Consider the following 27,671-nt stretch of genomic DNA (forward strand, 5'->3'; position numbering starts at 1 on the left):
ACTCCGGATCATGTCCGCAGTAAAGTGAAGGAGCTGCGGCAGGGTTACGCCCAGGCCCGGGATGCGGCCAGCCGATCTGGGGCCGCCCCCATCACTTGCCCCTTTTACAGGGAGCTCAGGGAAATCCTGGGCCCCCAGCACACCTCCTCCCCTCCGGCCACTCTTGACACCTTGGCCGACGAGCCCCAGCAGGCCCCGGAGGTGGAGTCCACCCCGGAGGCAAGCCCCGCACCCCAGGGGCCACCCCAGGGATGCCGGAGGAGGAGGAGGAGGGGGGATCCTCCTCCAGCGATGGGGGGCTCCGGATCGCCATCCCGTCCCAGAGCTCCAGCAAGGCGTCCGCCCACCGGGTGTCCCCCAACCGTGGGAGCGGACCGTCAGGTATGTACCCCCCCGGTGCAGAGGAGCGGGGGCAACAGACATGACCAGGGCCCTCCACATGCCCAGATGACCATGGCCCCAAGGACAGCAGTGGCATGTCCCTCAGAAGAGTGCATCAGCCCCTGCCCCCCCAGCACAACAGTGCCATGCCCCATCCCTGGGGATGGGGGGAGCGGAACCTAGGGTCCCTCAGGGGGAGGGGGTGGGACACCCATCATCAGCAGTTGCATCTCCCAGGGACGGGGATGGGGAACCAGCAGCAGAGGGGTGGGGGGACAAGGGCCACGGCTCGGGCCCACACTAATGGCTGTCTCCACTCTTCTTTCCCCCTGTGTTCCGCAGCTGCACCATCGGAGGGACCGGAGAGCGACGGCAAGGTGTCAGTGGTCCCGGAGAGCCCACCGGGGCCATCACTCCAGGCCAGCCCCTCGGCGGAGCACTGACCAGCCCCAGGGCAGGGACGACGGTGGACCCAGCACCATCTGAGGACGGCGACGGACCCCCAGCTGCTGGCGATCCTCCAGCAGCAGCTGGAGGTCTCAGAGCAGCACCTGCGGGTGGAGGAGCGGCGCCTCCATCTGCAGGAGCAGGCGCTGGCCTGGTGCCAGGAGGCATGGGGGGCCTTTATGCGCACATTTGAGCACATCGCGGACTATCTGGCCCCCATGCCGCGCCAGCCGCCACTCTGCCCGCCCTGCCTGCTCCACCTGCCGCTCCACCCACTGCTCCACCCGCCGTCCCACCACCGTCCACCACCGAGGGGCCATCCGCTGAGGGGGACCTGGGGCCTGCTGACACCCACCGGCCATATCTGCCGGTCCGCCCGGCCCCCAGCCAGCCCCGGCCAGGGCTGAGGCCGAGGCACAGGTCACGGCCGCCCACCCCCAGCGCTGGACATTAGGGGTTGCAGGGCCCAGGACGTGCGCGCCCCCTCCCCCTTTGTACATATCCCCTTTTACTTGTGTTTTGTATATAGTTTGTATTAGACCCCTGTTATTTTAGGATACCTGCCCCCCCATGTAAATAGTTCTCCCCTTCCTTGTGTTCCACTGTTTTTTGCTTATCATCATATAATATTTATATTCGTTGTAAATAATATAATAATAAGAATTCAACGTTTGGTAGTTTCACGAACAACAGGTCTATTTTTATTTGCAAGAAAAGTGTGGGGGGGTGCTCTGTGGTGTAGGCGTAGGGGCAGGGAGTGTTGTGGAGGATGGGGTGGGTGCAGTGGGGGGCCTGCCAGCGTTCACCCCACGGCCTCGTTGAAATGGGCCCACAGGGCCTCCCGGACCCGGATCCCCTCGGGGTCCACCTGGCGACTGGGGGCAGCGGGTGGCTGCACGTCGGCCCTGCCAGCCTCCACAGCCCAGCCCTGAAAGAATGCCTCCCCCTTGCTCTCCACCAGGTTGTGAAGGGTGCTGCACGCGCCCACAATCTGGGGGATGTTGGTGGGGCCTGCATCAAGGCGGGTGAGGAGACACCTCCAGCACTCCTTGAGGCAGCCAAATGTGCGCTCAACCACCTGGCACGCGTGGTTCAGGCGCATGTTGAAGCGCTCCCGGCTGGCTGACAGATGGCCCGTGTAAGGGTGCATGAGCCAGGGCCGGAGAGGGTACGCCGCGTCTGTGACAATGCAGAGGGGCATCGTGGTGTCCCACACAGGGATCTCCCACTGGGGGATGTAGGTCCCCGCCTCCAGCCGGCGGCACAGGCCCGAATTCCAGAATACCCGGGTGTCGTGGGTGCTGCCAGGCCAGCCAATGTATATGTCCAGGAAGCGGCCCCGGCTGTCCACCAAGGCCTGGAGGACCACCGAATGGTAGCCCTTCCTGTTCAAGAAGCATCCTCCACTGTGCTCTGGGGCACGGATGGGGATATGGGTCCCATCCAGAGCCCCAAAGCAATTTGGGAACCCCAGGCTGGCAAACCCTGCGATGGCGGCATCCGGGTCCCCAAGCCACACGAGCCTGTGGAGGAGCAGGGCGTTGATGGCGCAGACGACCTGCAGGGGAAGGACATGGGAGAGCACCAATGAGGAGGGGTGTGCAGGGTGTGTCTGGCCCTCCCCTGCCAGGGCTTCCCTCTCCTCCCCTCCTCTCCCCTGCCAGGGCTCCCCTCCACCCGCAGGGCTGCCTCCCCCTCCCCGTGGGTCCTCTTACCTCCATGAGGACAGCCCCGATGGTGGCCTTGCTGACGCCAAACTGCTGACCCACAGATCGGTAGCTGTCTGGAGTGGCCAGCTTCCAGACAGCGATGCCAACCCGTTTCTCCACGCTGAGGGCACGCCGTATGGTGGTGTCCTGGTGCCTCAGTGCGGGGGTGAGCCACTGGCAGAGCTCCAGGAATGTCTGCCGGCTCATACGAAAGTTCTGGAGCCAGCGGTCGTCGTCCCACTCGCCGAGCACCAGCCACTCCCACCAGTCGGTGCTTGTGGGGTAGCTCCACAGCCGGCAGCGTGTGCAGCGGGGGGCTGCAGGGTCTGGGGTTGCTTCCTCCTCCCCTGGGGGCAGCTCCTCTTCTGTGGCTAGCATGTGATCAGCTGCCTCCTGCATGGCATGGAGCAGGGCGAGCACTGCTCCTGCAGGGGCGGCTGGGTGGACCTCTGGCTGCTGCTGCTGCTGCTGCTGCTGCTGCTGCTGGGGGTCCATAACTGCATCGCCGAGATGTGCATGCCTATGGCTCTGCAGACCGCGTGCTGTGCAGGCTGAGTGTGTCTGGGAGGGGCCCTTTAAGGGAGCGGCTAGCTGTTGCCAAGAAGTGCTAATCCGCCCTGTGACCCTGTCTGCAGCTGTTCCTGGTACCCTTATTTCGATGTGTGCTACTTTGGCGTGTAGACGCTCCCCTGCAGCGCCTACTTCGATGTGGTGCTGCCCAACGTCAACGTTGAACGTCAATGGTACCAGCCCTGGAGGACGTGTAGATGTTATTCATCGAAATAGCTTATTTCGATGTAGCATACACGTGTAGACGTAGCCTAAGAGACTTAGGTTCAAGCCTCTGTCCTGCCACAGAATTTCCCTACTTCACAGGGGTGCTGTGAAGATAAATATATTTTTAAAAATAGTGAAGAGCTTAGGTATTTACATATCCCCCACTTTTGCAGTACCTAAGAAGAGCATATCTTCAGCTGTGTCCAGAGAGCACACAACAAAATTTTGGAGGAAAAGGACTTAACTCCTCCATTTGCTGTCCTATGACTTTTTGGGCAGTGTGTGAAATCCTGGCCACACTCAAATGAGAGAAGCACTTGCCAAAATGAAGTCAGTAGCAAAACTCATAGCACTGGTCCAGGATTTTACACTGTGTTCAGAGTTGATCTCCAGGCATACAGTCGGGCAACCTGACTTAATTTCTCCCATAAGAAAAGAGATAAAAAACAAAGTGCAAAAATGTATTGTGCATGAATGACTTAAAAAGAATCAAAGCATTCCAGATGAGCAGCAATGAAGCTAGTAGTAGTCTAGTGCAGATATACTGTGATGGCACAGCCTGTGTATCAGCAACTGAGAATGAGAACTTCAGACTCTGCAGGGCAGAGAGTTAAAAATGTCTTTCCATATCCAGAGTCAATTGCAGATGCCTGTCCTTATAGTAAACAATCCTGGGAACCCAGACGGTGGTGAGGGAACGGGGCTAGGCTCAGTTGCAGTGAATTACATCTTTAGGCGGGACTACAAAAGGGAACTATTGACAGTTACTCACTGTTTGGATTTCGACAGTTCATTTGACTCACTGTGGAATGAAAGGACACAGGCTGCGAGAAGCTCTTGTATTATTTATTTATTACACTCTGACCGCAAGAAGCCTGTTTGCCTTTGCTATTTGGACCTGCCCACTGTGCTCCAAAACTGGGTGTTGCTTCTCAAATCTCTCTCCTTGGTATTTCTAACCTGCCCAAATCTTTAACCCCTAAGTTGCTGGGGCATTATCCTCATGTTACTGGTAATCAGGAGGTTCTCCTCTCCCCCCCGCAAGCACTAATACATTTTGTATTCACTTTGAACACGGCATTTTCTGTGGCTAGAGTATTCAGATGTATAGAACAAATATCGTAGTTTTAGCAGAGAAGAACTCATTATAGCTAGAATTAAAGACAAAATAGATAAAAAGCTCCTGCTCTGAGTCAGCACAATAGATCTTGGTATCATTCCACATCTTTTGGATATGAATCTTGTTGACACAACCTTCACTACTGAGAACTAACAGATTTCAGACAGTGTTGGTAGCACTGAACAATGCCTTGCAAAAAGAGAAAAAAAGACAACTGTCATCCTATGCTGTATATATTAATTGTAGGCTAGACTATATTCTCATTCCTTGGCTCTATCCATGAAGCGACTCTGGATTTAGACCGGATTTTCACAGAGAGCAGAATCTGGCTCTGTGTCTCTAAAAAAAGAGTACCATAGGAAACAATTTGTCCATGGTGGCCAACCACACGTGGCTCTTTGGCCAGTTGAGTGTGGCTAGTTGGCTTGAACAATAAATATATTTTCAGAATAATGTGGCTAGTTCACTATAGCAGTACCCATTCTGGTGTCTACTCTACTGTTTCAGAGCTAGTTGGACACCACAGAAGTCAATTCAGAAAAGAAAAATTGTTCATGTGACCAACAGATGGCAGTAAAGGTTTTCTAACTGAAAATTTTTTAAAAGCCACTTCAGTTTCAAAAATGAAAGCCTTCATAACATGGAACTCTGAGGGACAGCCATGAAATTCTCTGGAACAATTTTAGAAATCAAAAAATTAAAAGTTAAATAGAAAAAAAAAGCCCATTGATAAAGTGTAAAGGCGTTAGCTACAGAAGACACTGCCTCTAACTATACACAGGAGACTTGGAGAAATGAAATAAAGCAGAAGTATATTGGGGTTGCCTTTGCCAAGAAAGGCAAATTATTTTAACACTCTGAAATTAAGCTTGTCTGAATTCTACCAATCGCAATCCCCAGACAGCATCCTAATCACCCTCCTCAAGAACTTAAAATGCACTATGTACAAAATTACCATACAGCACATAAAAAGAGTAGAAAGGAGTGTCTCTTGGAAAAAGCTTCACAAAAAGAAACTTACCAGAAGAAAATTTATCAGCGATGCCTTAAGATGTAACTTTGCATCATCTAAAAGCTCATAGACTGCAATGCGATTCATATTATCAACTACAACACTGCGACAAAGGAAGCTGCAGCAGAAAGCAGAATTAAAAATTAGACTCCTGCCAATGCCATATTGTGTGTTGGACATGCTAGTGTCAACATTTTATCTTTTCTCCTGGACAATAAATTGCCATAATTTTGGACAACTCATCTACATGAAAACACTGATTATGGTATGAAAAGCCAATACATTACAATAAATGTGTGTATATATTAACAACCAGTTAGTCTGAATGTAAATACATGGGTATCTGTTGAAGTAAGTAAAATAGTGAAAGACATAAAAGCCGTGTCTACACCAGCCAAAAACTTTGAAATGGCCATTTACAATGAAGCGCTGAAATACATATTCAGCGCCTCATTAGCATGCGGTCAGCTGCGGTGCTTCGAAATTGACGAGGCTCGCCGCCGCGTGGCTCGTCCTGACGGGGCTCCTTTTCGAAAGGACACCGCCTACTTCGAAGTCCCCTTATTCCTATCTGCTCACAGGAATAAGGGGACTTCAAAATAGGCGGGGTCCTTTCGAAAAGGAGCCCCTTTGGGACGAGCCGCATCAATTTCGAAGCACCGTGGCCGCCGCATGCTAATGAGGCGCTGAATATGTATTTCAGCGCTTCAGTAGTAAACTTCGAAATGGCCATTTGCATGGCCATTTCAAAGTTTTTGGCTAGTGTAGACATAGCCAAACACACACATTCATTTGAGTGTGTCTGCTAGTACCTGAGTTGTAAAAAAAGAAATGCTCGAACTCCCATGACCTGCCTTCCTGCTCCAAAAGGTGAGATGGTGGCTCGGTGAACCGGAAAGCTCATGTAACCCCACTGACTTCTCACCTTCTGTAGCAGGCCCAGGTGTGAATGAAATAGAGGTGTCAGCGAGATGAGGTGACTCCTTCTCTTGCTCCACCTCTTCAGCTTTCGGGCCTGCTCTGGGAGGAGAGATAGTGACTCAGTTACCAAGGACTACCAGGTCACTAAGCTGCCATCTCTCCATCCAGAGCTGTGAAACTGGGTCCCCCTGAAGTCCAACCAGGTAACCAAGCTGTCATCTCTCCTGATTGAGTAGAAAGCCAGGGTCGAAATACTCTTGCTTGTCTCCATGTGCTGCTTTTCCCTGTCCTCCTGTATCCCAATATTAACCGTGACATCTACTCACAAAGTTATGAAGTCCGTTTTGGCTTTTGTTTGTTCATTTGTTTCGTTTTGTTTTCTGCCCCTTTTTTTTTTTTTTTGCACCAGTTATCACCCATTTTTAAATTTTTGTAATAAGCACTGATAAATTCCCAGGAAATCCACTGGTACCAAACTATGGGATCAACACTCTTTCAGGAGCCAGCGTTCTTCAGTAGTTAAGAAAACTGCTGCATTCCACTGCCACACACAGTCTACAGCACAGAACAGCCCTGAACATCTGCACAAGGGCTTGATTGGAAGGTGACTGTTTGCACAGTAACATGCTACTCAACCGGCACAAAGAGTGGTGGAATGTGACCCTTATTGGTCAAAGTCAGTAGGGCTACACTTTGCGGAGCACCTGCTCAGACACAGTTCTACTGAAGGCTTTAGGATCAGCCTTGTACAGGGTTGTTGTGTAGCTGTACACCACCCCAGGAGGAGTGCTGCGTTCCTTCTTTGCTGAGGAGCAGGGAGAAATTTAAAACACTGTTTTTTGGAGAGTTGCATATTCCCTTTCTTGTACGCTCACATGCAGCTCTGCTGGCTCGTAGTTTGGAGGGGATGGAGCCCAAGTTTGTGGGGGCTGGGAATATTATCAGATCCACAGCTCCTCCTCTGCTCCTGTGCATGGAGCTACAGCCAATGAAGGTCCTATTCCTATGCAGAAGGCTGCTCAGAGGAGCCCAGCGGTGGGCAAGGAAGGAACAGAGATGAACTCCTTTGCAGACTACTAGGGCACCATCAAGCGACTGTAACTAAGTATTGTGCACTTTATTCAAACAAGCATTAGAAGTCACATCTCTGAATATACCCACCCCTCACTATACAAGCACAGTTGGTTCCCAACTTTCTGCTTCAAGGCAGAAACTTGTAAGAGGGACACTAAATTCCTATTAAATTACATGTTAAAGTCTCTGATTAGTTCCTAAGGCTCCTAACTTGGGGAAGGAGTGGCAGCAGCTGGCGCTGCTTTTGAAAGGTGAGTGAACCTTGGGTTGGGGAGGGTTAAAAGCTGGGGGCAGTTTGGGGTTGTGAGAGGGAGGGAGGGTTAAAATCTGGTGGCGGGTTGGGTAGGTGGGTGTTCAGGCTGCCATGGTTTGGGGCCAGAGGTGGGGTAAGGCTGCAGGGGCCACAGGAGGTACAGAGGGCAGGGGGTTCAGGCTGCGGGGCCAGTAAGGGGGTCTGGCTGCCGCGGTTTGGGGACATGGAGCTGGTGAGGCGGGGGGCAGGCTACAAGGCCGCAGAGGGTGCAGGCAGCAGGGGGTCTGGCTGTGGGGCCAACAAGGGTTTCAGGCTGCGGGGCCATGGGTGGGGGGGTCAGGCTGGGAGGCCATGGGGGGTACAGGCAGCAGGGGGTTCAGGCTGCGGGGCCAGTAAGGGGGTCTGGCTGCCACGGTTTGGGGCCTTGGGGCTGCATGGGGGGGATCAGGCGGCAGGGGGGCCTGGCTGCCTTGGTTTGGGTCCACAGGGCCGGGGGGGTCAGGTTGCGGAGCCAACGGGGGTCTGGCTGCAGCGAGTTGGGGCTGCGGAGCTGAAGGGGGTTCACAATATGGGGGTTGGAGCTGTGGGAAGTGGGGTGCGGCTCCTATTAGCGGGGGGAGCTCACTCGTCGAGTGAGTTAAGGGAGGTATGTGTGCCCCTCGTTTCAGCGAGTACTCGTAAATAAATCACCCGTTTAAGGGGGGATGAGTGTACATCTCAGCAGCTGCTGAGAGTGAGCTTCCCAGGTAGGCAGACAGGCACTAGCTCTCCTCAAGCTCCTTCTAAGGCCCCAGAGAACTAGAACCTGAGTCTGCAGGGCTCTGGGTGTCCAACATTCACACACACACCCTGGCAGCCATGGCACAGCTGCCATCAAGGGATCGTTAACCCTGTGTGACTAAGTACCACATGAAGTGGTGCCCACAGAAGCAGCACCTCTGCTGAGCACTGACTGGCCCAGGTGTACTACTGAAGGACGAAAGATTGAAGGCCGCTATAAAATACAGGTAGTCCCAGAAAGCTGCCTGTGTGATCAGTTGGACCTCAGCGGGCTGCTCTGACAGACCTTGTTCCCACCCTTCCTCCTGTCCTGCTCCTTCCTTGATGCCGCCCTGTTTCAGTCCACTTCAGCCTTGTGTCTTTGCTGGCTTCTGACTCTGGCTGTTTCTCCCTCTCTCATTCTGAGCCCTGGCTTAGGTATCCACTCTCAGCTCCTGCTCCACCCCACCAGAGCCTACTCCTGCTCTGACCTCTAGGCCTCACGCCTGATCCTACCCACTAGGCCTGGCAGCCCATGTCCAGTCATGACATTACAGATTAAAAAAGCAGTATGACAATGGTGGCATGGGCAGGGGCTGGGACTATCCCCCTCAGCCCCCACAGAACATACTTAGGGCATTGGTTACTTTTGTACACAGGCAGCTAGCTTAAGCCATCACTCCTGCTGCCACAGACACATTGTTATCTTCAGTGTGACAGTTCGAGCAGAGGGAGCATATCTGTCAACCTGCATGGAGACACATCCATCCAGCAGCTGTGGAGACACACCTCAGAGTCACTGTCTGTGTTTATTTCTCCAGCTGGTTTCCTGAATGTTTTCTCTCTTAGCAGGAGTAAAGAGTAAAGAGTATATTTCTGTTCAGGGGAACTGACTTAACTATCTACCTACAATTTAACCATCTCTACTTAGAATGGTTGTAAAAGTAATTTTCTGTAATGGTATATTAGTAGTAGTAGTAGGCATCCTTCAGTCTGCATAGACTATGGATCGCGCCCTTTAAAGTTTCAATTGAGGACTTCATTTACAGCGTCTATTGTGACTATGAAGACCCGCACGAGAGTGACAATCCTTGCTGCATCTCTTGCAGATGTAGTGGGTGTCTTGCAAGTCCTTATTGTGCTTTTTGTGCGCTCGCTTTTCCTCTGCTAGCTGTCTGATCTTCATCTCTCCCTTCTGAAGGCCCTTGTGTAACCCCTGCCTCCATCTACTGTGGTCATCTGCTAGTTCTTCCCAGTTGTCCAGCTCGATGTCTACCTCTCTGAGGTCTCTCTTGCAGACATCTTTGTAGCGCAACTGGGGGCGTCCAGGAGGTCTTTTGCCAGAGGCTAGCTCACCATACAGGATGTCTTTTGGAATCCTTCCATCATTCATCCTGTGCACGTGGCCAAGCCAGCGGAGCCAACGCTGCCTGAGGAGGGTGTGCATGGTTGAGATTCCAGCTTACTCGAGGACGGCGGTGTTGGTCACTCTGTGCTTCCATGATATTCCAAGGATGCGCCTGAGGCAGCACAAGTGGAAGACGTTCAGCCTCTTTTCCTGGCAGGCATAAGGGGTCCAAGTCTCGCTGCCATAAAGGAGGGTGCTGAGGATGCAGGCTCTGTAGACTTGCATTTTGGTGTGCGTGTACAGCTTGTTGTTATTCCACACTCTCTTGCTGAGTCTGGACAGAGTTGTGGCCGCTTTTCCGATCCTCCTATTTAGCTCAGTGTCCAACGACAGGGTGTCAGTGATGGTGGATCCGAGGTAAACGAACTCATGGACGACCTCTAACGTATAGTTGTCAATGCTGATTGATGGGGATTCAGCACCATCCTGACCGAGTACGTTAGTCTTCTTTAGGCTGATGGTAAGCCCAAAGTCCTTGCCCACTTTGGAGAACTGATCCAGCAGTTTTTGAAGCTGGTCTTCTGCGTGAGACACTACAGCAGCATCGTCTGCGAACAGCATGTCTCTGATGAGGACTTCTCACACCTTAGATTTAGCTTTCAGCCTTGCAAGGTTAAACAGTTTCCCATCGGATCTTGTGTGAAGCAAGATGCCCTCTGTTGAAGATCCAAAGCCATGCTTCAGGAGGAGTGCGAAGAAGATCCTGAACAATGTCGGAGCAAGCACGCATCCTTGTTTGATGCTGCTCCTGATTCTGAAAGCAACCGATAATGCGCCGTCATATTGGATGGTTCCTCTCACGTCTTCGTGGAACGACTGGATCATCTTGAGTAACCGTGGAGGACAGCCTATCTTGCGGAGCAGTTTGAACAGACCATCCCTGCTGACCAAGTCAAAGGCCTTGGTCAGGTCGATGAAGGCTATGTAGAGTGGCTTTCGCTGCTCCCTGCACTTCTCCTGCAGCTGCCTTAGAGAGAAGACCATGTCAACGGTAGACCTCTCTGCGCAGAATCCGCACTGCGATTCAGGGTACACCCTCTCAGCAATCTTCTGGAGTCTGCCAAGGATGACGCGAGCAAACAGTTTACCAGTGATGCTTAGGAGGGAGATTCCACGGTAGTTGTTGCAGTTGCTTCTGTCTCCTTGTTCTTATACAACATTACAATGTCATTGAAAAGAAGCGCACTTCACTCCTGGAGTACAAACGCTCACTGAGCCAGAGTACCCAGGAAGCACCTAGAGAGGCCAGAAGAACAGTACAGCAGACAGCCAGGCGCTGTGCCAACAACCACTGGCTCCAGCTATGCAGCAACATCCAGACCTCTGCTGACTTTGGTAATCTCAGAAGAATGTACGAGGGTATGAAGAAGGCATTAGGACCCACCCAGAACAAGATGGCACCTCTGAAATCCAAATCTGGTGAAGTCATTGCTGACAAAGCCAAACAGATGGAGCACTGGGTTGAGCACTACTTCGAGCTGTACTCACGCGAGAACGTTGTGGTTGACGCAGCCCTCGATGCCATCGAGCTCCTACCAGTAATGGACGAACTGGATCAAGAACCGACTGTGGATGAACTGAAGAGAGCCATCGACAGCATTGCAGCAGGAAAGGCCCCTGGTCAGGATGGTATACCACCAGAGGTAATCAAATGTGCCGCGGACACATTCCTGGAACCCCTACATGAGCTACTGTGCCTGTGCTGGAAAGAGGGTGAGGTTCCACAGGATATGCGCAACGCAATGGTATATTAAAGTAATGCAATTAGTGTTATTCTACAAAGGGGTTTTATTTACAGGTTTCTGAGCAGGTTCTTAAAGTGTATTATGAATATAAGAAATATAATAAAATATGTAAGATATGTATAGAAAAACAAAAATCAAGTAGAAGAAGGTTTTTTTTAAAAAAAATCCTCTCCTCCGATCCACTGGGTCTAAGGATATAAGGTCAGAAGCCAAATGGTTTATTCCATCTGCAGTTCAGCACAGCCTTGCCTCTATATTCCTCTCTGGGTGCAGGATTCCACCCTGGAGGAGGTGTGGAGGAGAAGATGCAGTGTCTGGGAGGGATTTGTAACCTGGGGAAGAGGTGAAGAAGGTTTAGGTTGTGACCTAGGGCAGGAAGTTGAGGGGAGGGAGGGGATGGGATGCCAGACACAGGCTCTGGCCAGAAGGTGTCATTTACCTTAGGCAGCTCCCAGCCAGAAGCCAAACAGGAAGCCTTGGGCAGGCTCCCTGCCTGCTGGACTCCACAGTGCCACCCAAAACCACTGGTTGCTGGGACCATGTGCATCTCTGGGATGCACCCCGCTTGTGGGGGATGACTTCACTTGCTGCATGCAGCTGCAAGTATGGCCCAAATGGCTTCCATTGGCCTATTTTTGGCTAACGGGATCCTTAAGGTTCTGCTGGGGGCATGGACAGCGCATAGAACACCTCCGCCGATGGAGCGTGCAGCTCAGAGACACACCTGGCCCCAGCAGTCAGTCGTTTTGAGTAGCCTTTGGGGGTGTGGCAGGGAGCCTGCGCAAGCGTTCTGCTGGCCTGTGGAATAGTGGTGGTACAGAGGATCGTGGTGGACTGGATCTGAAGATCTGGTGGGCCACATCTAGCTTGTGCACCAGATTTTGCCTGACCCTGGCCTACCATCCCTAGCTGATAACTTTTCCTAATAAATCCTACAGAGGCTGTGCAGCCTTCCTTCCACACGGAGAGATGATGCATATATAGAAGAATGAGTGGCTCAATAACAATACATAAAGATGTACTATTTTATGTGAAGATACAGTGCCCAGTTCGATGAAGTAATAGTAAGTGCACAGATGCCACAGTATGGAGCATGGTATAAAAACCTAAATAAACAGAAGAAATATAATCTGTATAATTCAAATATAAAAATCTGATAACTTAAAAACCCTAGAAAATAAAACCAGCTATATATCACAGTTGATGTGTATAACAAAGACATCTTTGATTAAAAAGTATAAAATTCTGCCCAACTTGATGATTTAACCATTCAATAATTATTTTTGAAATCCCTACCTGTATCTGCAGCTGTATATGTTCACTCTGGCCTTCTCGGCAGGCCTATGACTATTTACTATCACATCAGCAGTGTATAATTGATCATCTTCATTAGCATATTCAAGAACAACCACATAGCGACCAACTTGGGGAATGTCCAGCCTTAGTTCTAAATCAACCTATTTGAAATTCAACAAGAAAGTAAGCTGAGCATCACTGGAAAGAAAATCATTTGATTCAGATATCACTTTTCACAAACATTAAGCTGTTTTCCAAAAATAAAACTGTCTGTAGAGAGATTATTTTGCTCGCCACCAAAATGTAGCCATCTCAGGAAACACCTGCCTTTACATTAGTGCCAGGAATATTATGTGACAGTTTTGGACAAAAGATTCTTACTCTCACCAATAAACATAAAGAATTTTATAGGTGGAATGCACATTCCCAAATTTTGCCAAGACACGGGGCAATTATCATTCCTCCCCTCCTAAAATTTTTAGTGCCAGGTCAATACTATTTTCATACCTGATATGAAAAACAAAACTTTTAGTTCTCCTTTAAAAAGATGGGCACCTTAGAGATTAACAAAGTTACCCATTCTTACCCACAAAAGCTCATGACCTAATAACTTTGTTAGTTTCTAACATGCTTTTGTTATTTGTGAAGCTACAGATTAATATGGCTACTCCTCTAACGTTACTTTTGTATGTTATTGTTACTGACAAACGATACAACTTATTTTTAAGCAGACTGATAGTACATGAACTATCCTCCAATGGAGGGATTTCAGTGAAAGACTCTTTACAAAACCTTTTGAGTTTGATAGACTAAAGTACTCACTTACATCACAAGAATCAGAGGGGTACCTTGCAAAAACAATGAGAAGTCCTGTGGCACCTTACAAACTAACAGATTTATGCATCTGACTAAGTGGGTCTTTGCCCACAAAAGCTTATGCTCCAATAAATCTGTTAGTCTATAAGGTGATTGTTGTACTCACATCACAGTTATATATTTATTGCAGCCATCTGTAAGATTAGTCAATGAACCACATTCTGATTGTAAGGCATGTCCACACTGGCCTGCATTTTCGCAAATGTGCTGTGCTGTAATTCCTCCATATGGATGCTGTGGGTGCAAATTTACAGGTCCTTAGTTGCACAGACATAGTCTCTTTAATCTGAATTGCAGGCCAGTGTAGACGTGTTCTAAATTATGCTTCTATAAATCCCAAGTAACTTCACTGAGGTTAATGCTATAAATTTGCACTGGAATCTATCCCAGCAAATAGCAACAAAAAATTGACCATAGTTTGTGACTGTTGGTATGGATGCAGGAATCTGACCTCTCTTCCACTAACGTGTGACATCGCTGGATGCTCCGGGGTTGGCTGTCGGATAGCTATTTTTCTGTACTTTCCACCAAGCAAGAAATGTGTTGCTTCCGAACCAAGGTTACAGGAAAATCTGGCTAGTGGTAAATGCTGATAAAGCAAGCAGCTTTAAAACAAAGCAAAACACAATGATATCCTAAGTACCCAGCTATAACGTTAAAGGAAAATAATTAAAGTAGTCCAGGATAATCAGTTTATTATACAGTGTATATACTAACTGATCTGTTGTAGCATGTCCTGAATAGCTGCAAGGCTCTGTAACTTGAAATTGCAAGATGGATGCTTCATAGTAGTCACTAGGTAACAGCACCATGTAATCCTGAAAAGGGAAGACTGTGATTCATCAGAGCACACAGAAAATGATAAAATCTACATCTCTAAAATGTACATAGAGGTCTTCCAAGGGGTACCTCAACTCATCTAGATATGTAACTGATTTTACAACAGGGTTACATAAAAAGGACTAGTAAAGTGAGTACTAATTAAAATTTCATACAATGACTTGGTTATACTGCTTCATGTATTACAAACTGAACTGTAAGTGGAGTACAATGTCTATATTCCAATTGATTTAATTTATAATTGTATGTTAAAAATGAGAAAGTAAGCAATTGTTCAGAAAAAGTGTGCTGTGACACTTTCATTTTTTATGCCTGATTTTGTAAGCAAGTCGTTTTTAAGTGAAGTGAAATTTGTGGGTACATAAAACAAATCAGACTCCTGAAAGCGATGTAGTAATCTGGAAAATTGCAAGCCACTGATTTAAGAGAACCAGGTTTCCCAGCTCAGAGCTGCAGCTGACCTTCAAACATTTGTGCAGTCAAACTACTAGAGGAAGACAGAGCGCCACACAGTGTAAGCAGGGGTCACATAAAACATCATTTTATGTACGCAGTTGCTTCTGCACTCTATTCACATGTACATGCCAGATGTTGAATTAACATGCACAAAAAACACTTGTGTTTGAATTACATATGCAAATAAGGTTCTCATGCGTGCACACAAGTTCAGTGAATTAAGTAAAGCCAAACACGCATAAAGACACAATTTAAAACTCTGATTCTGCAGCTTTAGCTATCGATTTCAACCTACATATAGAAGGTTTTTTTTTAATTTTAAAAAAATGTACTGAATTTTTTTGTAAAATATAAATAATATGATTTTGTTAGAATAACTAGCAAATACCCTTTCCAAATTACAGACAGAAGAGACAACAAAATAAATCAAATATATATTGCCTTTATAAGCAAGAAACAAGTACTTTAGTCATTATATGGTCTATTCCAGGGGTGGCCAACACATGGCCCGCAGGCCAGAATCTGACCCACCAAGCATTTTTATCTGGCCCGTGAAGTCACTTCACCATGGCAGCCTTTTCCCCACCGCCCCGGATCTTCCCACATACTCCCCCACCCTGCCCTTTACCTTGTGGCCTGCACTGCTGCTGCGCTGCAGGGCAGGGGAAGGAGCCCAGCAGGTGTACAAGGCAGGAGCCCCACAGAGGCTGCCTCCAGTGAGTATTCCCAGTGGCAGCAGCATGACCAGTCCGCAGCATGAGTGTGACAGGCTGGGCCAGCTCATCCCACCCCTCTGACCTCAGGACATACCATATGCTCCAGAGAAAGCCCAGAGAGCGAGCAGGACCTCCAGGGAGGGATGGGGCCAACAGCAGGGCATGGCCTGGTGAGTGCTGGCTCACTGGAGAAGCCAGGAGAGGTGTGTTCCTGGCGCATGGGACACAAGCGGGGGCTGCTGACTGGTAGGGAAAAGCCATGGACAGGAGGGGCCCCCGGACCTTTGGGGGCTCTTGGTTTTGTTTTGTGGCAGTGTTGACTCCCTGTGGAAGTGAAGACAATCTGAGCGGCTCCCTGCCCCTCTTCATTTCTTCCCTCTCACCACCCCAGGCTCAGGGAACAGCTGGATGTGGAAAGAGGGTGTTGTGGTGCGGGGTCACTTTGAGGTAAAATCACACCTAAAAAAACTACTTTTGAAGAATGTGGCTAAGGTTGCATAGTCAGAATTCGAAAGGTATAGAATAAATAATGGGATTATGAGGACAAGTGGGTAGACCAGGGTTTAACGGTTTAATGCAGGGGTAGGCAAGATATGGTCTGGGGGCTGGATCTGACCTGTGGACTGCCCTGCCAGGACCCTCAGGCACACAGCAGTAAGCTGTTTAAAAAAGCCTGGAGCAAACCCTCTTCACCCCCTTCCCCCAAATCACAACTCGCTCCCAGACACTGCACCTTGTCCTGCACTCCTCCTCCAGGCCAGAATCCTCTCCCACACCCATACCCCTTCCCAAGCCCCTGCCCCAGGTCACAACCCCTTCCTTCACCCAAATTCCCCCACAGGCACCTCTCCAGCATCCCAGTCCCATACCCCATGCTCCCCTCTGTACCAAACTTCTGCCTCTCACCCTACATCTCCTCTATAGAAAAGTACAGTCCTTGGCCCTTTACCCAAATCTTGGAGAGCCCCTATGTCATCAAAAATTATTTCTCATCCCTGGTTTAATGCCTCATTCAAAAGCACTTGTAATCCAGCAACATAGTGATTACAGTATTAAATTTCCTGTAGACTCATGAGCTGGCAGTTCAGCTTGTATAGAGAAAGTGTTTGTTGCCCTCTAGTGGATAATACTTTGGTTCATTCCTTTGTGAACAGTATTAAAATCTTCCTTACCCAATTATGCCCAGCATGAGCTTTGAAAAGCATGTAGCTGTTATGTATGTTTTATGATCACATGAAAAGCCATTCTGTTCTAAAAATTGCATTTTATTTGAAGAGAATTCTCAGTAGAGAACTGGAGGGTATATAATAAATGTTCAAGATTTGTTTTGTCATTTGGTTAATTAGTCTTTTGAATCTTTATATTTGGCATCTCTGGCTGTGATCCTACCCTGCATCATCCACCAAGAACAGCTGTGTTCAAAGACCTTGGAGGTGAAGCTTACAATGGAAAATGTAGTTTAAAATGCCAATTTCATAAGATCCAGGGGTCTCAACCACTGGGAGTGTCAAGCCCTCCTTGAGGAGGTGCGATCAGCTCAGGATAATATTTACTGCTGTTGGAGCAGACATAGACTATTGTGCAAGCAAAAACAATGACAGATACCTCACTGAGCCAGATTTCTGTAGTGCTGATGATGGCATTTGAATGACCTTAGAGTAGCAAAATATTAATTTATGCTGCGTTTTTCTGTTTTGAATGATAATACTACAGCATACTCTCGAAATGCGTGATATCGAGTTGTGTTTAACTCACATTAACGCAAGTTAAGCACAACTCAAAAATCCCACTCCCCTCAGCTCTGGCTCAGCTCTCCCAGCCCCATGCAACCCTGGTTCAACCTCCACCAAGCCCTGCTCACCACCCCTGCATGACTCCAGCTACGCCCTACCCCTGCGCCCGGCTCTGGCTCCAGCTCACGACCCCTCATGTGTGGCTCTGGTTCAATTCCCCCTCATTCAACTCCCCCTCATGCAGCTCCGGCTCACCACCTCCACACACAGCTTCAGTTCAACACCCCACCCCCCAACCCCGGTTCAAACCCCCCCGTAGCCCGGCTCACCACCCCCATGTGTGGCTCTAGCTCAGCTCCACTCCCTGTCCCCCTGCAGCCCTAACCCACCCCAGGCTTAACCCTTCTGTCTCCCTCCCATGGCCCTAGCTCACCGCCAGGCTTAACCCTCCCCAGCTGTGCCCCGCAACCCTAGGACTTACCTTTCAAAAGGTGCTCCTGCTGCTTCCCCAGCTGCAGAATGTGCGTTCTGCCTGGGAAGAAGCCAGCCCCCGACTTACAAGAAATTTGAGTTATACGAGGGTGCGTGGGAACCCAACCCTCATGTAAAGTGAGGCACTACTGTATTTTGTGTTCAACCCCCAGATCATGTAAAAAATTGCCATGTTGCCCCTGATCCAAAAAGGTTGGCCGCCCCGGTCTATTCCATATATTTTAGTGCAGTCATGGGCTTGAGGATAGAAAGTGTTCATTTCTGCTTCATGCTAAAAATGTTAAAAAACACAAGTTATTTTGGCATGATTTCATATGATTATCCATATTTCGGTTGTTTCACAAGTGATCACTTGAAACATTTTGCCTCTGTTAGACTTTGCACTAACTTTTCTGAATCTTTATGCTGGAGAGTTTGCAAGTTTCATAGTATGCAAGTTTTACAGGCAATGGAAGGAGGTCACAGTATTTAGCAAACAATATATTAAAGGCAGAGTTCCTCTTACATTTTCCCTAAGAAAGTTCCCTTTCATAGGATCTTCAATAACGTGTTAGGGTAGGAGTCTCTAACTCCCAGCCCCTGGGCCATCCTTTGATAAGAGTGATTGCACAGTCTGGCTCTGGAGTCCCAGCAGATCCATGTGGCGGCCTGTCCATTATGGCTCCCTAAGCCCAGCCCCTTCCCACCATGGCCCCGCCCTCTCCCATGACACCATGCCTCTTGAGGGTGTAGCTTGGGACATTCCCAGGGTGCACCTGGTGCAGCGCAGCAGCAGCAGTTGACCCGCCCCGCATGCCCCATAGCAGCAGGAACCACAGTGAAGCAGAGCATAATAAATGCACCCACTGAGCATGCTCCACATCCCCGTGGCTCCTGCCACCCAAGGGTGTAGAGGGGAGGGAGGGTGGCAACCACTGCTGTCACACCAGGCAGGCCCCTCCTGGCGATTTCCCAAGCCAGGTCCTCAGGGTCAGGGTGGCATGTGGGGGAGAGAGCGAAGTGGTGGTGGGAAGGGGTGGGGCTTGAGGAACAGTAATGGACAGGTCCAACCTCTGGGCCCTCCTGGAACCTGGGCTGAATTGCACAACAGTTCTAGCCAAGGATGGCCCTTGGGTTGGGAGTCTGAGACTCCTGAGCTAAGGGCTTGATCCACAAAGCACAGGAACACTTGGCTGAATCAACTGTCTCGTGGACTTTTTCGGGATTGGACTCTAATTGTATGGAAAGAGTTTCCAAGTAAAACTGACCCTAATTGTGGACAAGGTGAAAACATGATGATTACAGGTTTGTATAAGCACCTTTGAATTTAAAAGGAGAGGCACTGTGACTCTCCAATGCCTCTCTTTTTACACAGCAAATAAAACTATACAGCAGCAAGTCTCAGAACCTAGTTCTATGGACTTAGGCTTGCACTGAAGTGCTAACAATAGCTCTGTGCAGAAAGAGAGGTATTGGCAAGGCCATTGATATATGTTAAAGTCTGACACATGCAAAATGAGGGCAAGTGAAATTCAAATAAGAGGAAAAGTGAAATGCAGAATTGTAAGATTTCACAGTTTTTCATTCCAAAATGATACTGTGCTCTTCTCTAGCACTGAGTTTTGTGTCCTTTACAGAAATCTTCCTAGCTTTGAGGTGGTTCTAGCATTCCGTTCTGAAAAATTTAAAATGGTTTTTTCATTCATTTTCTTACCAGGAGGACTCCTTCTGCCTTAATATTGATAATCCATGTTCCTGGATTAAGTGAGAATGGATCTGCAAAGCTGTTTCCTGGGACTGTGACAAAAGCCGGCTCCTTGCTGTGTGGGAAGACAATATCTTTGCTCTGAATAGCCCCTGGCAGCAAAATATAAATTAATAATAACAGATTATGCCAAATTATTCCACTTTTTCAAGGCTTAAGACCAATGCTTTAATTCACTAAAATCACGACTGAGAACAGCTGATCAATGCTGCTCTTTCAGCATGCATTAAAAAAACACCCCCAAATGTGCATGTTATGTCACAAATCTACATAATTATTGTCCTCTCCTCTTATGAGGCTCAAATGAAATGAGTTAGAAAAATAAGAAACACCTCTATTTCTCCCTGAACTTCTGCAACAATTTGGGAAGGTCCTAAAACATTTGCTTCACTTTCCCTTTCCATTATTTTTCATTTCACCCATCTCTGCACTGCCTTAATAAAGACAACAAATGCCAAAACTGGGGGATTTTCAACTGATTCAAAGCATCAGGGAGTGAAAATCCTGGGAGACAGCCTGTTCCCATATGAGTTCCAGGCAAATTCTGCAGACTCAGAAGGTTCTGATAAGCATCTAAAATTTCAGTGACTAACTGGAACTCTTCTGTTCAGTTATAGAGTCAATATACAAGTAATACAGCAAGTGCCATGTCCCTCATAGAAGAGAAAAAATGGGAGTCAGGTGCAGCGATAACGAGCATTCTTTATTGAAGCCACTGATCACACACAGGATCCTGAATTTGCTTTGGCTCTCATCTCCCTGACCAATCAACACAGTCTGTGCCGCTGTGTAGAGACATAGTCTCTAAGGGTACAGATACATAGCAAAAACATCTGCAGCACCAAGACTCAGAGCCTATGCCTACAGATCAAGGCTTGTGCTATACTGCTAACATTAGCCATGTTGATGTCTGGGCTCTGGCTGGATTTTTGGCTCTGAAGTACACCCTCATCATATTTCACAGCCCAAATCCCAACATCTACATGGTTGTTGTCAGCCCGAGTGCAAGCCTGAGTCTGCAAAACCAAGGTTCTGTGACTCAGTGCTGTAGGGTTTTATATGCTGTGTAGAAATACTCTGTAAGCCTAGTAGGTCCAACCACCTCCAACCCTCCCAGGCACAGAGGATCTGGAGTCCCTTATTGCTCTAATGGGGTGAACCAAAAGAGCCTCTCCAACTTCTGTTGATGTCTGTAACCTGATCCAAGATTTGTGCGTTAGAACCCATTGTTAAATATGTCAGTCAGGCTATTGTCTAAATGACACCCTAACCTTGAAATACGCGATGCAGTGTGCACTCTGCAAATTGTGTGGCTTATTTCGAGTAGCTTTTGAAATAGGCTATTTCGGCGTGTGGCGCTGTGTGAACGGTGTCACATGCCAAAATAAAGTGTTATTTTGAGGTACCTTTGTACTCCTCCTACGATGAGGTGTACAGGGATACTGGAACAGTGCTTCACTGAACTGTTGTAGGAACCACCTATGTCAGTACTGAAAACATTACATTGGATAATCTAGTCATCAAAAAATATTAATAATGAAGTCAATAGGTATCATGCAAACAAAGGCAACATTAGTTACAGCAAAGTATGCTAAAAAGACAGCACTCACAGGTGTTAGAAACAATACATTTAAAATGACATTATTAGTTGAGCGTGTCTGACAGTATGAAAATGCTTCTCTGATCTAGTGCCTTTTTTGTGCTGATACTTGCTGGTACTGAGTACTGGCACCTCAGCAGCCCCAGCCATGGGATTGGCTGAATGGGGACTGCGTGGAGCTCACTGACTACCAGCACCTCTTTTTGTTTTTTTAAACAAAAAAAGGCACTGGTCTGCTCTAACACTCAGTCATCTGCCCTGTTCCAGTGTCACGATTTACCTACCTGCTTCAGGCTGAGATTGATAAGCAGTTATGCGGCCAGATACCATTTCAGTGCCAGGGTTAATATACCTCAAGATAATTCGAAATAAGTAGAGGTTTGATTTCTCCACATTCAGAGTTATCCTCACTTCATTCTGTAAAATGGAAGTTAATAAACGCAAACAGCCATAAACTGCCAAATGAATGAACAGTTAGCAGCCATGCAAGCCAAAGGCTAAGTTCCTAGAAAAAATAAACATGGATGCATTCGGACAAATATGTAAAAAAACACCAGTGCTGGTGTACAACGGGCGAAGAAAGGTGAGCCTAACAAGAAAATTGATTCACTTACAAGTAGAATCAGTGGCAAAATGTTTCCCTTCAGCAACTGAAATCCTCCCTTTAGAGCTCTTTGAGACCAGGCTGACATAGCGGAGGACTAGGTGGAAGAGTTTAGAGGAAGTCACAGTGACAGGTACAACCACCTCTGGCTGGGAAAAATAAAAAGAAGGAGAAAAAAAGGAAGAAAGGAATGTCTATTATTTAACACACTAGCACCCAAAGAGAGAAAAGTTAGAGAAACCATTTAGCAAGGACAAATGCCATGACAGGAAAGAAAAGTCATGGTAGCATATGGAAGAATATAAAACAAAACTCTCTGCTGACGTAAAACTGAAAAATGTCTGACCCAGGTAGTAGTAGAAAAGCAGCCTCAAAGTGCATGTTGATTCTACACCATGAATGATGGACAGAATTGTGCTAGAATCCTGCATCTGTTCATACAATGCCTTAAAGCAGGCACACTGTAGCCAGGGTTGCCTGTATTCCTGGATTACAGTCCAGAATCACCTGTCCAAGTCCTGGATCCCACGAAAAATTCTAAAAGTTCACATAAGTACAGGTTGAGCCTCTCTAATATGGAACTCTCTTGTCTGGCAACATCCGCAATCCAGAATGATTTTAGTTAGCTGGAGAGCCACTTACAATGGGTGTGGACAAGTTTCCCGTAGTCCCATAAAATTTGTTTACAGCCCCAGTCTTGGCTCTCAGTGTTCTGTGCTGTTATTTAGCTATAATTTACCCCTCAATATCTTCTAAGAGCTCAGTAAGCAGTGGAAGTGTTTGTAATGTGCTAGACAATATTGACCTCCCATGGCCTGACAAATTCTTTCTTCTGGCACTGGTCTGATCCTGAGGCTGCTGGACAAAAGAAGTTCAACCTGTATTAGAATAACTTTCTTCTTACCCCCAGCAAACCTCCTAGCCTACCACTTTCATGATATCTCTGATCATACTGGTGCCTTCAGATGAACTGACATTACTGGAAGCAAGTAGCTCTTTTCAGCCACAGACTGGTGGAGACACAAATCACACTGCATGCTATCTATGAAAAGCTTGCACAGTAGTAGCAGCAGTTGGGAGATTTATGCAGACAAGCAGAGGGGTTCAGTGATTGCAGGTGGAAAAGCAAATGAACAGACTTAGCATAACCTCAAAGATCCCCTTTGCCTTGTTCCTCCACTCCACCTTATACTTCCTCTCTCCATAGTTCATATCTCCTAAACTTCTCTCCTCCTCCCATTTTCATCACGGCTGGGGACTGTTCCTTTTAATACCACCACCATCTTCATCCGCTCTCCCTTTCAAGCACACAAACTTCCCACTTTTCCTGCCTTGCAGAACAAAGATCACACAATAGGGCTGCCCCTTCTGAAAGCCTCACCACCTCTGAAAGTCATCTCTACAGAAAAGTATTTGTATATAGCCCTCATCTTTAGTACAATAAAAAATGGAAAGCAGGAAACCATAAGAGAATGCAGAAACAGGATTGCTACAGAGGACAGGGGTATAGATACCTTAAGAATAAGAGAGGGTAAAAGGACAGGGGAGCAAAAACAAAAGATCAGTAGAATACATGGAAAAATAGAAGAAGCTTTTTCAACAATTTTTGAAGGAGGAAAATAATAGTTCAAGGGATGAAGACTGGGATAAATGCAGAAAAGGAAATATATTGAAAGTGTGTGTGTGTGTGTTTATAGCACGGAGAAAAGGCAAAGCAAGAGCGAAAAGACAGAAGGAAGACACCTGTGAGGGAAGTGGGGTGGACAGTTTTAAGTCTAAGGCAAAGGGAAGAGTTGGGGGCATGACCAATGTCTGGCACATTCTTGAGCAAATTGCATAGGCCTGCATTTTAAGATTTGGGTGTCACATTGACGCATATTATTTGGAACATAATAGTGTACTCGCAGCTCCTGCTAATACCACACATTGACTAATTATTTCACTTGAGTAACAATATTGCCACCTTTTGCATTAATATATCATATAACAGTGTGTCAGCACCAAAGAAATTTTGGGATAGTTGTTTCACTGCCCTGCAGGACATGGCAAAGTTACGTCAAAACCCAGAATGACCTTTAATATAAGGAGTGTGCAGGTAATTCAGCTGTCCTACAAGCACACAACTATTTAAGGCTCAGATCCTACAAATACTTGCATAAATGTACATAGCCTTTACTCAAGCAAGAATATGTATTTGCAGGATCAGGATCTCAGTTAGCCAGGGACGATATAGATGTTGCTTGGTCCTACCATGAGAGCAGAGAACTGGACTTGATGACCTCTTGAGGTCCCTTCCAGTTCTCATATTCTATGATTCTATTCTATGATTCCACAACCTCCTTCATAATATGTCAAGTGGGTATGAAAAAAAAGTATGGTGTAGACTGGACGTTAAGAAATGAGTAATGAGGCTTTGAAGAGTAGCTTTTGTGAAAGAGAAGTGAGTTCACAGACTTAACAAGAAGAGCCTCAGAGTGAGGGAAAAAGGAACACAGCAACAAAGAGTGACTAAAGAAGAAGAAAAGGAAAAATGTGAACTTTCACAACTGTTATGTACTTTCTCTTTAGTTTATGGGTGCCCCAATGGTCCTCAGATATCCCATCAAAGCGTGACATATTTTTAATAAGAACTGTACATCTAATCTGCACCAATTTAATAACAGAGCCACATATTCAAGGATAGTGATCAAATAGCCTTTATGGCTTTATAACTCTCAACTCCTTTGTTTTAAATTCAGTGCAACTCTTCTAACTCTTACCCTAGACACATCAGATTATGGATACTTTCTTCCACTGATTTACTCACTTGGACTCTGCTGATGAATCACAAGACTATAATAATCATACACAGTCACATGCTTGCTTGGATGTTGATGCTTTGTTCAACAAGCAGCACGCCTACTGCCACAATGCAAACACCTAAGGCCTACTGACGTATGCTCCTGTCGGACTCTGACCCATTGAAAGTATCAGTGGGCTTGGGGAAGCTACTGTGATTATTGTAAGGGCATACTTTATTTTGACCTTCACTGTGACTTTACATGCAGGTAGAAATATTAAGGAGTCAAAAGTCCAAAGGATGCACTTTCATCTAAGAATATTTAGTCAATGACGTACTTGTATGGAAGACATCTGTGCATATCCTCTCCAACTAAAGCCAGGAAATTCCTGGGAATCATAACCAAACCGAATGCCTCTTCCACTGGCCGTGGTACCATCTTCGATCTCAAACTTCATGTGGTGTAAATCAGGAAAAAAGTGATTCTTTTCGGGCCTTTGATGAATAAAAAACAAACATGGAGGAGCTGTTTATTTTCTCCAAATGCCTGAGTTTCTCCATATAAAACAATTGTAACATGTCCCTGTCAGTGGTCATGATGTCACCAAGCAAATACAACTGCTGATTGCTACTCAAATATCACTTTGAAAATAATTATGTTCTGAGACATCTGACAAATTCACATGCTACCGCACCACTTGTGAGTAATGAGACAAACCCAAATTCGTTATTGTATCAATTTTCACCATATCATCATCTAGGCCAAAGATGCCAGAAGAATTTATGACATCAGTTTATCTGCAATAAAACCTGTGCAGGTGGATGGACTGCATATGTTAATAGTCAGCATGGCAGGACACCTACACTCAATATTACAATGTCAAGGCACTAGCTAATCTCGGTATGACTTTCTCTGAGAAAATGAAGCACTGAGGTGGGGGCAGTCCGGTGAGTGGAATCCTCTGAACTCTGTTGGTTACATTTCTGTTGACAACAGGAACGTATGTTGAGAGGAAGGATTCAAAACATTTCTATTAATGAGCTAAATTCTGGTCTCCATTATACTCATGCAACTCATCTGACATAACAGAGGGAAACTTGGTTTATTCCATGTTTTAAAACAACATATGTAACACTACTGCAAAAGAGGGAACTGATTTCTATTTAAATAAGTATCAAAAGCCAGAAATACAAAGATGAAAGAGAAGTGGTGGGTGGGAAGTATCGGCAGAGTAGCTGATACCATGGCCTACCAACTAATTTATTAACAAATTTTTCCTGTGAAAAAATACCAGGCAATCATGGGCAGTTCTAAATGACTATTTTGAAGCGTAAACTGTGGTTACATTTGCACATCTGGGGTGCGAATCCTAGTCTGTGCAGATGCTCTTGCACTACATCTACTTGCTTTAGCTCACTAGAAAATAGTAATGTAACCTCTATAGCACAGGCTGTGGCACGTGGTGGGAGGAGCTAGGTAACCCCAAGTATATATCTAAAAGGTCCAGGTGGGTTTGTGCTCAGGGCAGTTATCCTACCCTGCTGCTCACCACTGCCTGTGCAGGCACGACTGCTCTATTATTTTTAGCAAGGTAGCCTGCTTAGGGCTCAAAAGACTATGTCCATGCAAACTGGGAATCACACACACGGCTACAAGTGTAAACATAGTCTAAGGTTCTCAGCAAGACTTACGTCTGACAGGTCATTCCCACTATGTGGTTTCTGCACTGGCAGGCACCCGATGGCTCACTGCATGCAAGACTGACAGATCCTCCAACATCACACTGGCAGCCTGTTGGGTAAAGAACAGATGCCACATTTTTCACCACAAAATGTAATAAATGTTATCAGAAAGCACACCTCACTTCCTCTAACTGCCAGGAAGTGGCAATGCAAATTTCCCCCTTCAGATTCCCTTGTGAGATTGTCAAGCAAATATTAACACAGTTGTACATATTTCAGTTATGCTTGGTTTCTCATAGTGTTTTTTTTTTTAAAAAAACATGACAATACACTGGTTTTCCTGGTCAAAATATTAAATACAAGCCAAGCTGACTGTTTGCTATGATTAAGGTTCATTCAAATTTTCTATTCAATGGGATGGATTTCTATAACGATGGTTAAAATAAGCATGCACTGGTAATCTGGTGGCAGCGTATTTTTCAAGAAAATACAGTAAGGTCCCCACATTCACAAACTTAATGTTCATGAACTCAATTATTTGCGAGTGGCTGCTTGAGGCCGCCACTTCCCAGGGCTTCAATGGGGAGTGCCAGCAGCTGCTGCTTCTCGGGACTCTGGCCACTTCCCTGGGGCCCTGGGCAGAAGCGCCCACATCCACTACTTCCCCGGGGCAGGAGTGCCGGCAGCTGCTGTTTCCTCAGGGCTCCGGGTGGGGAGCACTGGCAGCTGCCACTTCCCTGGGTATCCAAGCACCCCCACCCTGCCCTGTATTCACGAAAATCAACACAGAACGCTCGTGAATGTTGAGATCCTACTGTAAAGAACAAATGCATGCAAAAAAACAAAACAAAGTTTATTGTTGTTAGCATAGTGTTTAGATGTGTACTACAAAAATTATATGTAGTATACAATCAGATAGTTGTATATATATAAATTTTGAAAAATACTGGACAAATTATGTATTCGATACAGCAAACAGAACTTCAGGCATAAATTAAGGAATCCTTAAATGTATATCTTGGTCAAAATTTTCAAAGCTGAAAGTTTCAAGGTTCCTACATCCAAATTTAAACTTCAAAATATAAGTGGCCTATTTTCCTAATGTGCTGTACACCCATAAATCTCCCTGAACTCAAGGAAACTTTAGGTGCTCAACCCTTTGAAAAAGGTGATCATTTTTGCTTAGGTGCCTTACGTTTATTCTCTAGGCTTGTTAATTTTGATCATAATTTATAGCTCTACACAC

General features: G+C 46.8%; 1 protein-coding gene across 1 annotated transcript in view; it reads right to left on the bottom strand.

The window, feature by feature from the left end:
• The window catches only part of LAMA3 (laminin subunit alpha 3), a 240,268-nt gene that overhangs the window by 111,360 nt on the left and 101,237 nt on the right, over window positions 1-27,671 (bottom strand). The window contains exons 21-28 of the mRNA XM_074987282.1: window positions 26,435-26,534; window positions 25,081-25,237; window positions 21,644-21,776; window positions 19,709-19,851; window positions 14,496-14,596; window positions 14,230-14,383; window positions 12,903-13,063; window positions 5,456-5,564 (exon numbers count right to left, since the gene is read on the bottom strand). Of these exons, the coding sequence (XP_074843383.1) occupies window positions 5,456-5,564; window positions 12,903-13,063; window positions 14,230-14,383; window positions 14,496-14,596; window positions 19,709-19,851; window positions 21,644-21,776; window positions 25,081-25,237; window positions 26,435-26,534 (1,058 nt within the window). The remainder of the gene's footprint in view (window positions 1-5,455; window positions 5,565-12,902; window positions 13,064-14,229; window positions 14,384-14,495; window positions 14,597-19,708; window positions 19,852-21,643; window positions 21,777-25,080; window positions 25,238-26,434; window positions 26,535-27,671) is intronic.

The sequence above is a fragment of the Carettochelys insculpta genome, chromosome 2 (genome assembly GCF_033958435.1).
Source record: "Carettochelys insculpta isolate YL-2023 chromosome 2, ASM3395843v1, whole genome shotgun sequence".
In the NCBI taxonomy this organism is placed as follows: domain Eukaryota; kingdom Metazoa; phylum Chordata; order Testudines; family Carettochelyidae; genus Carettochelys; species Carettochelys insculpta.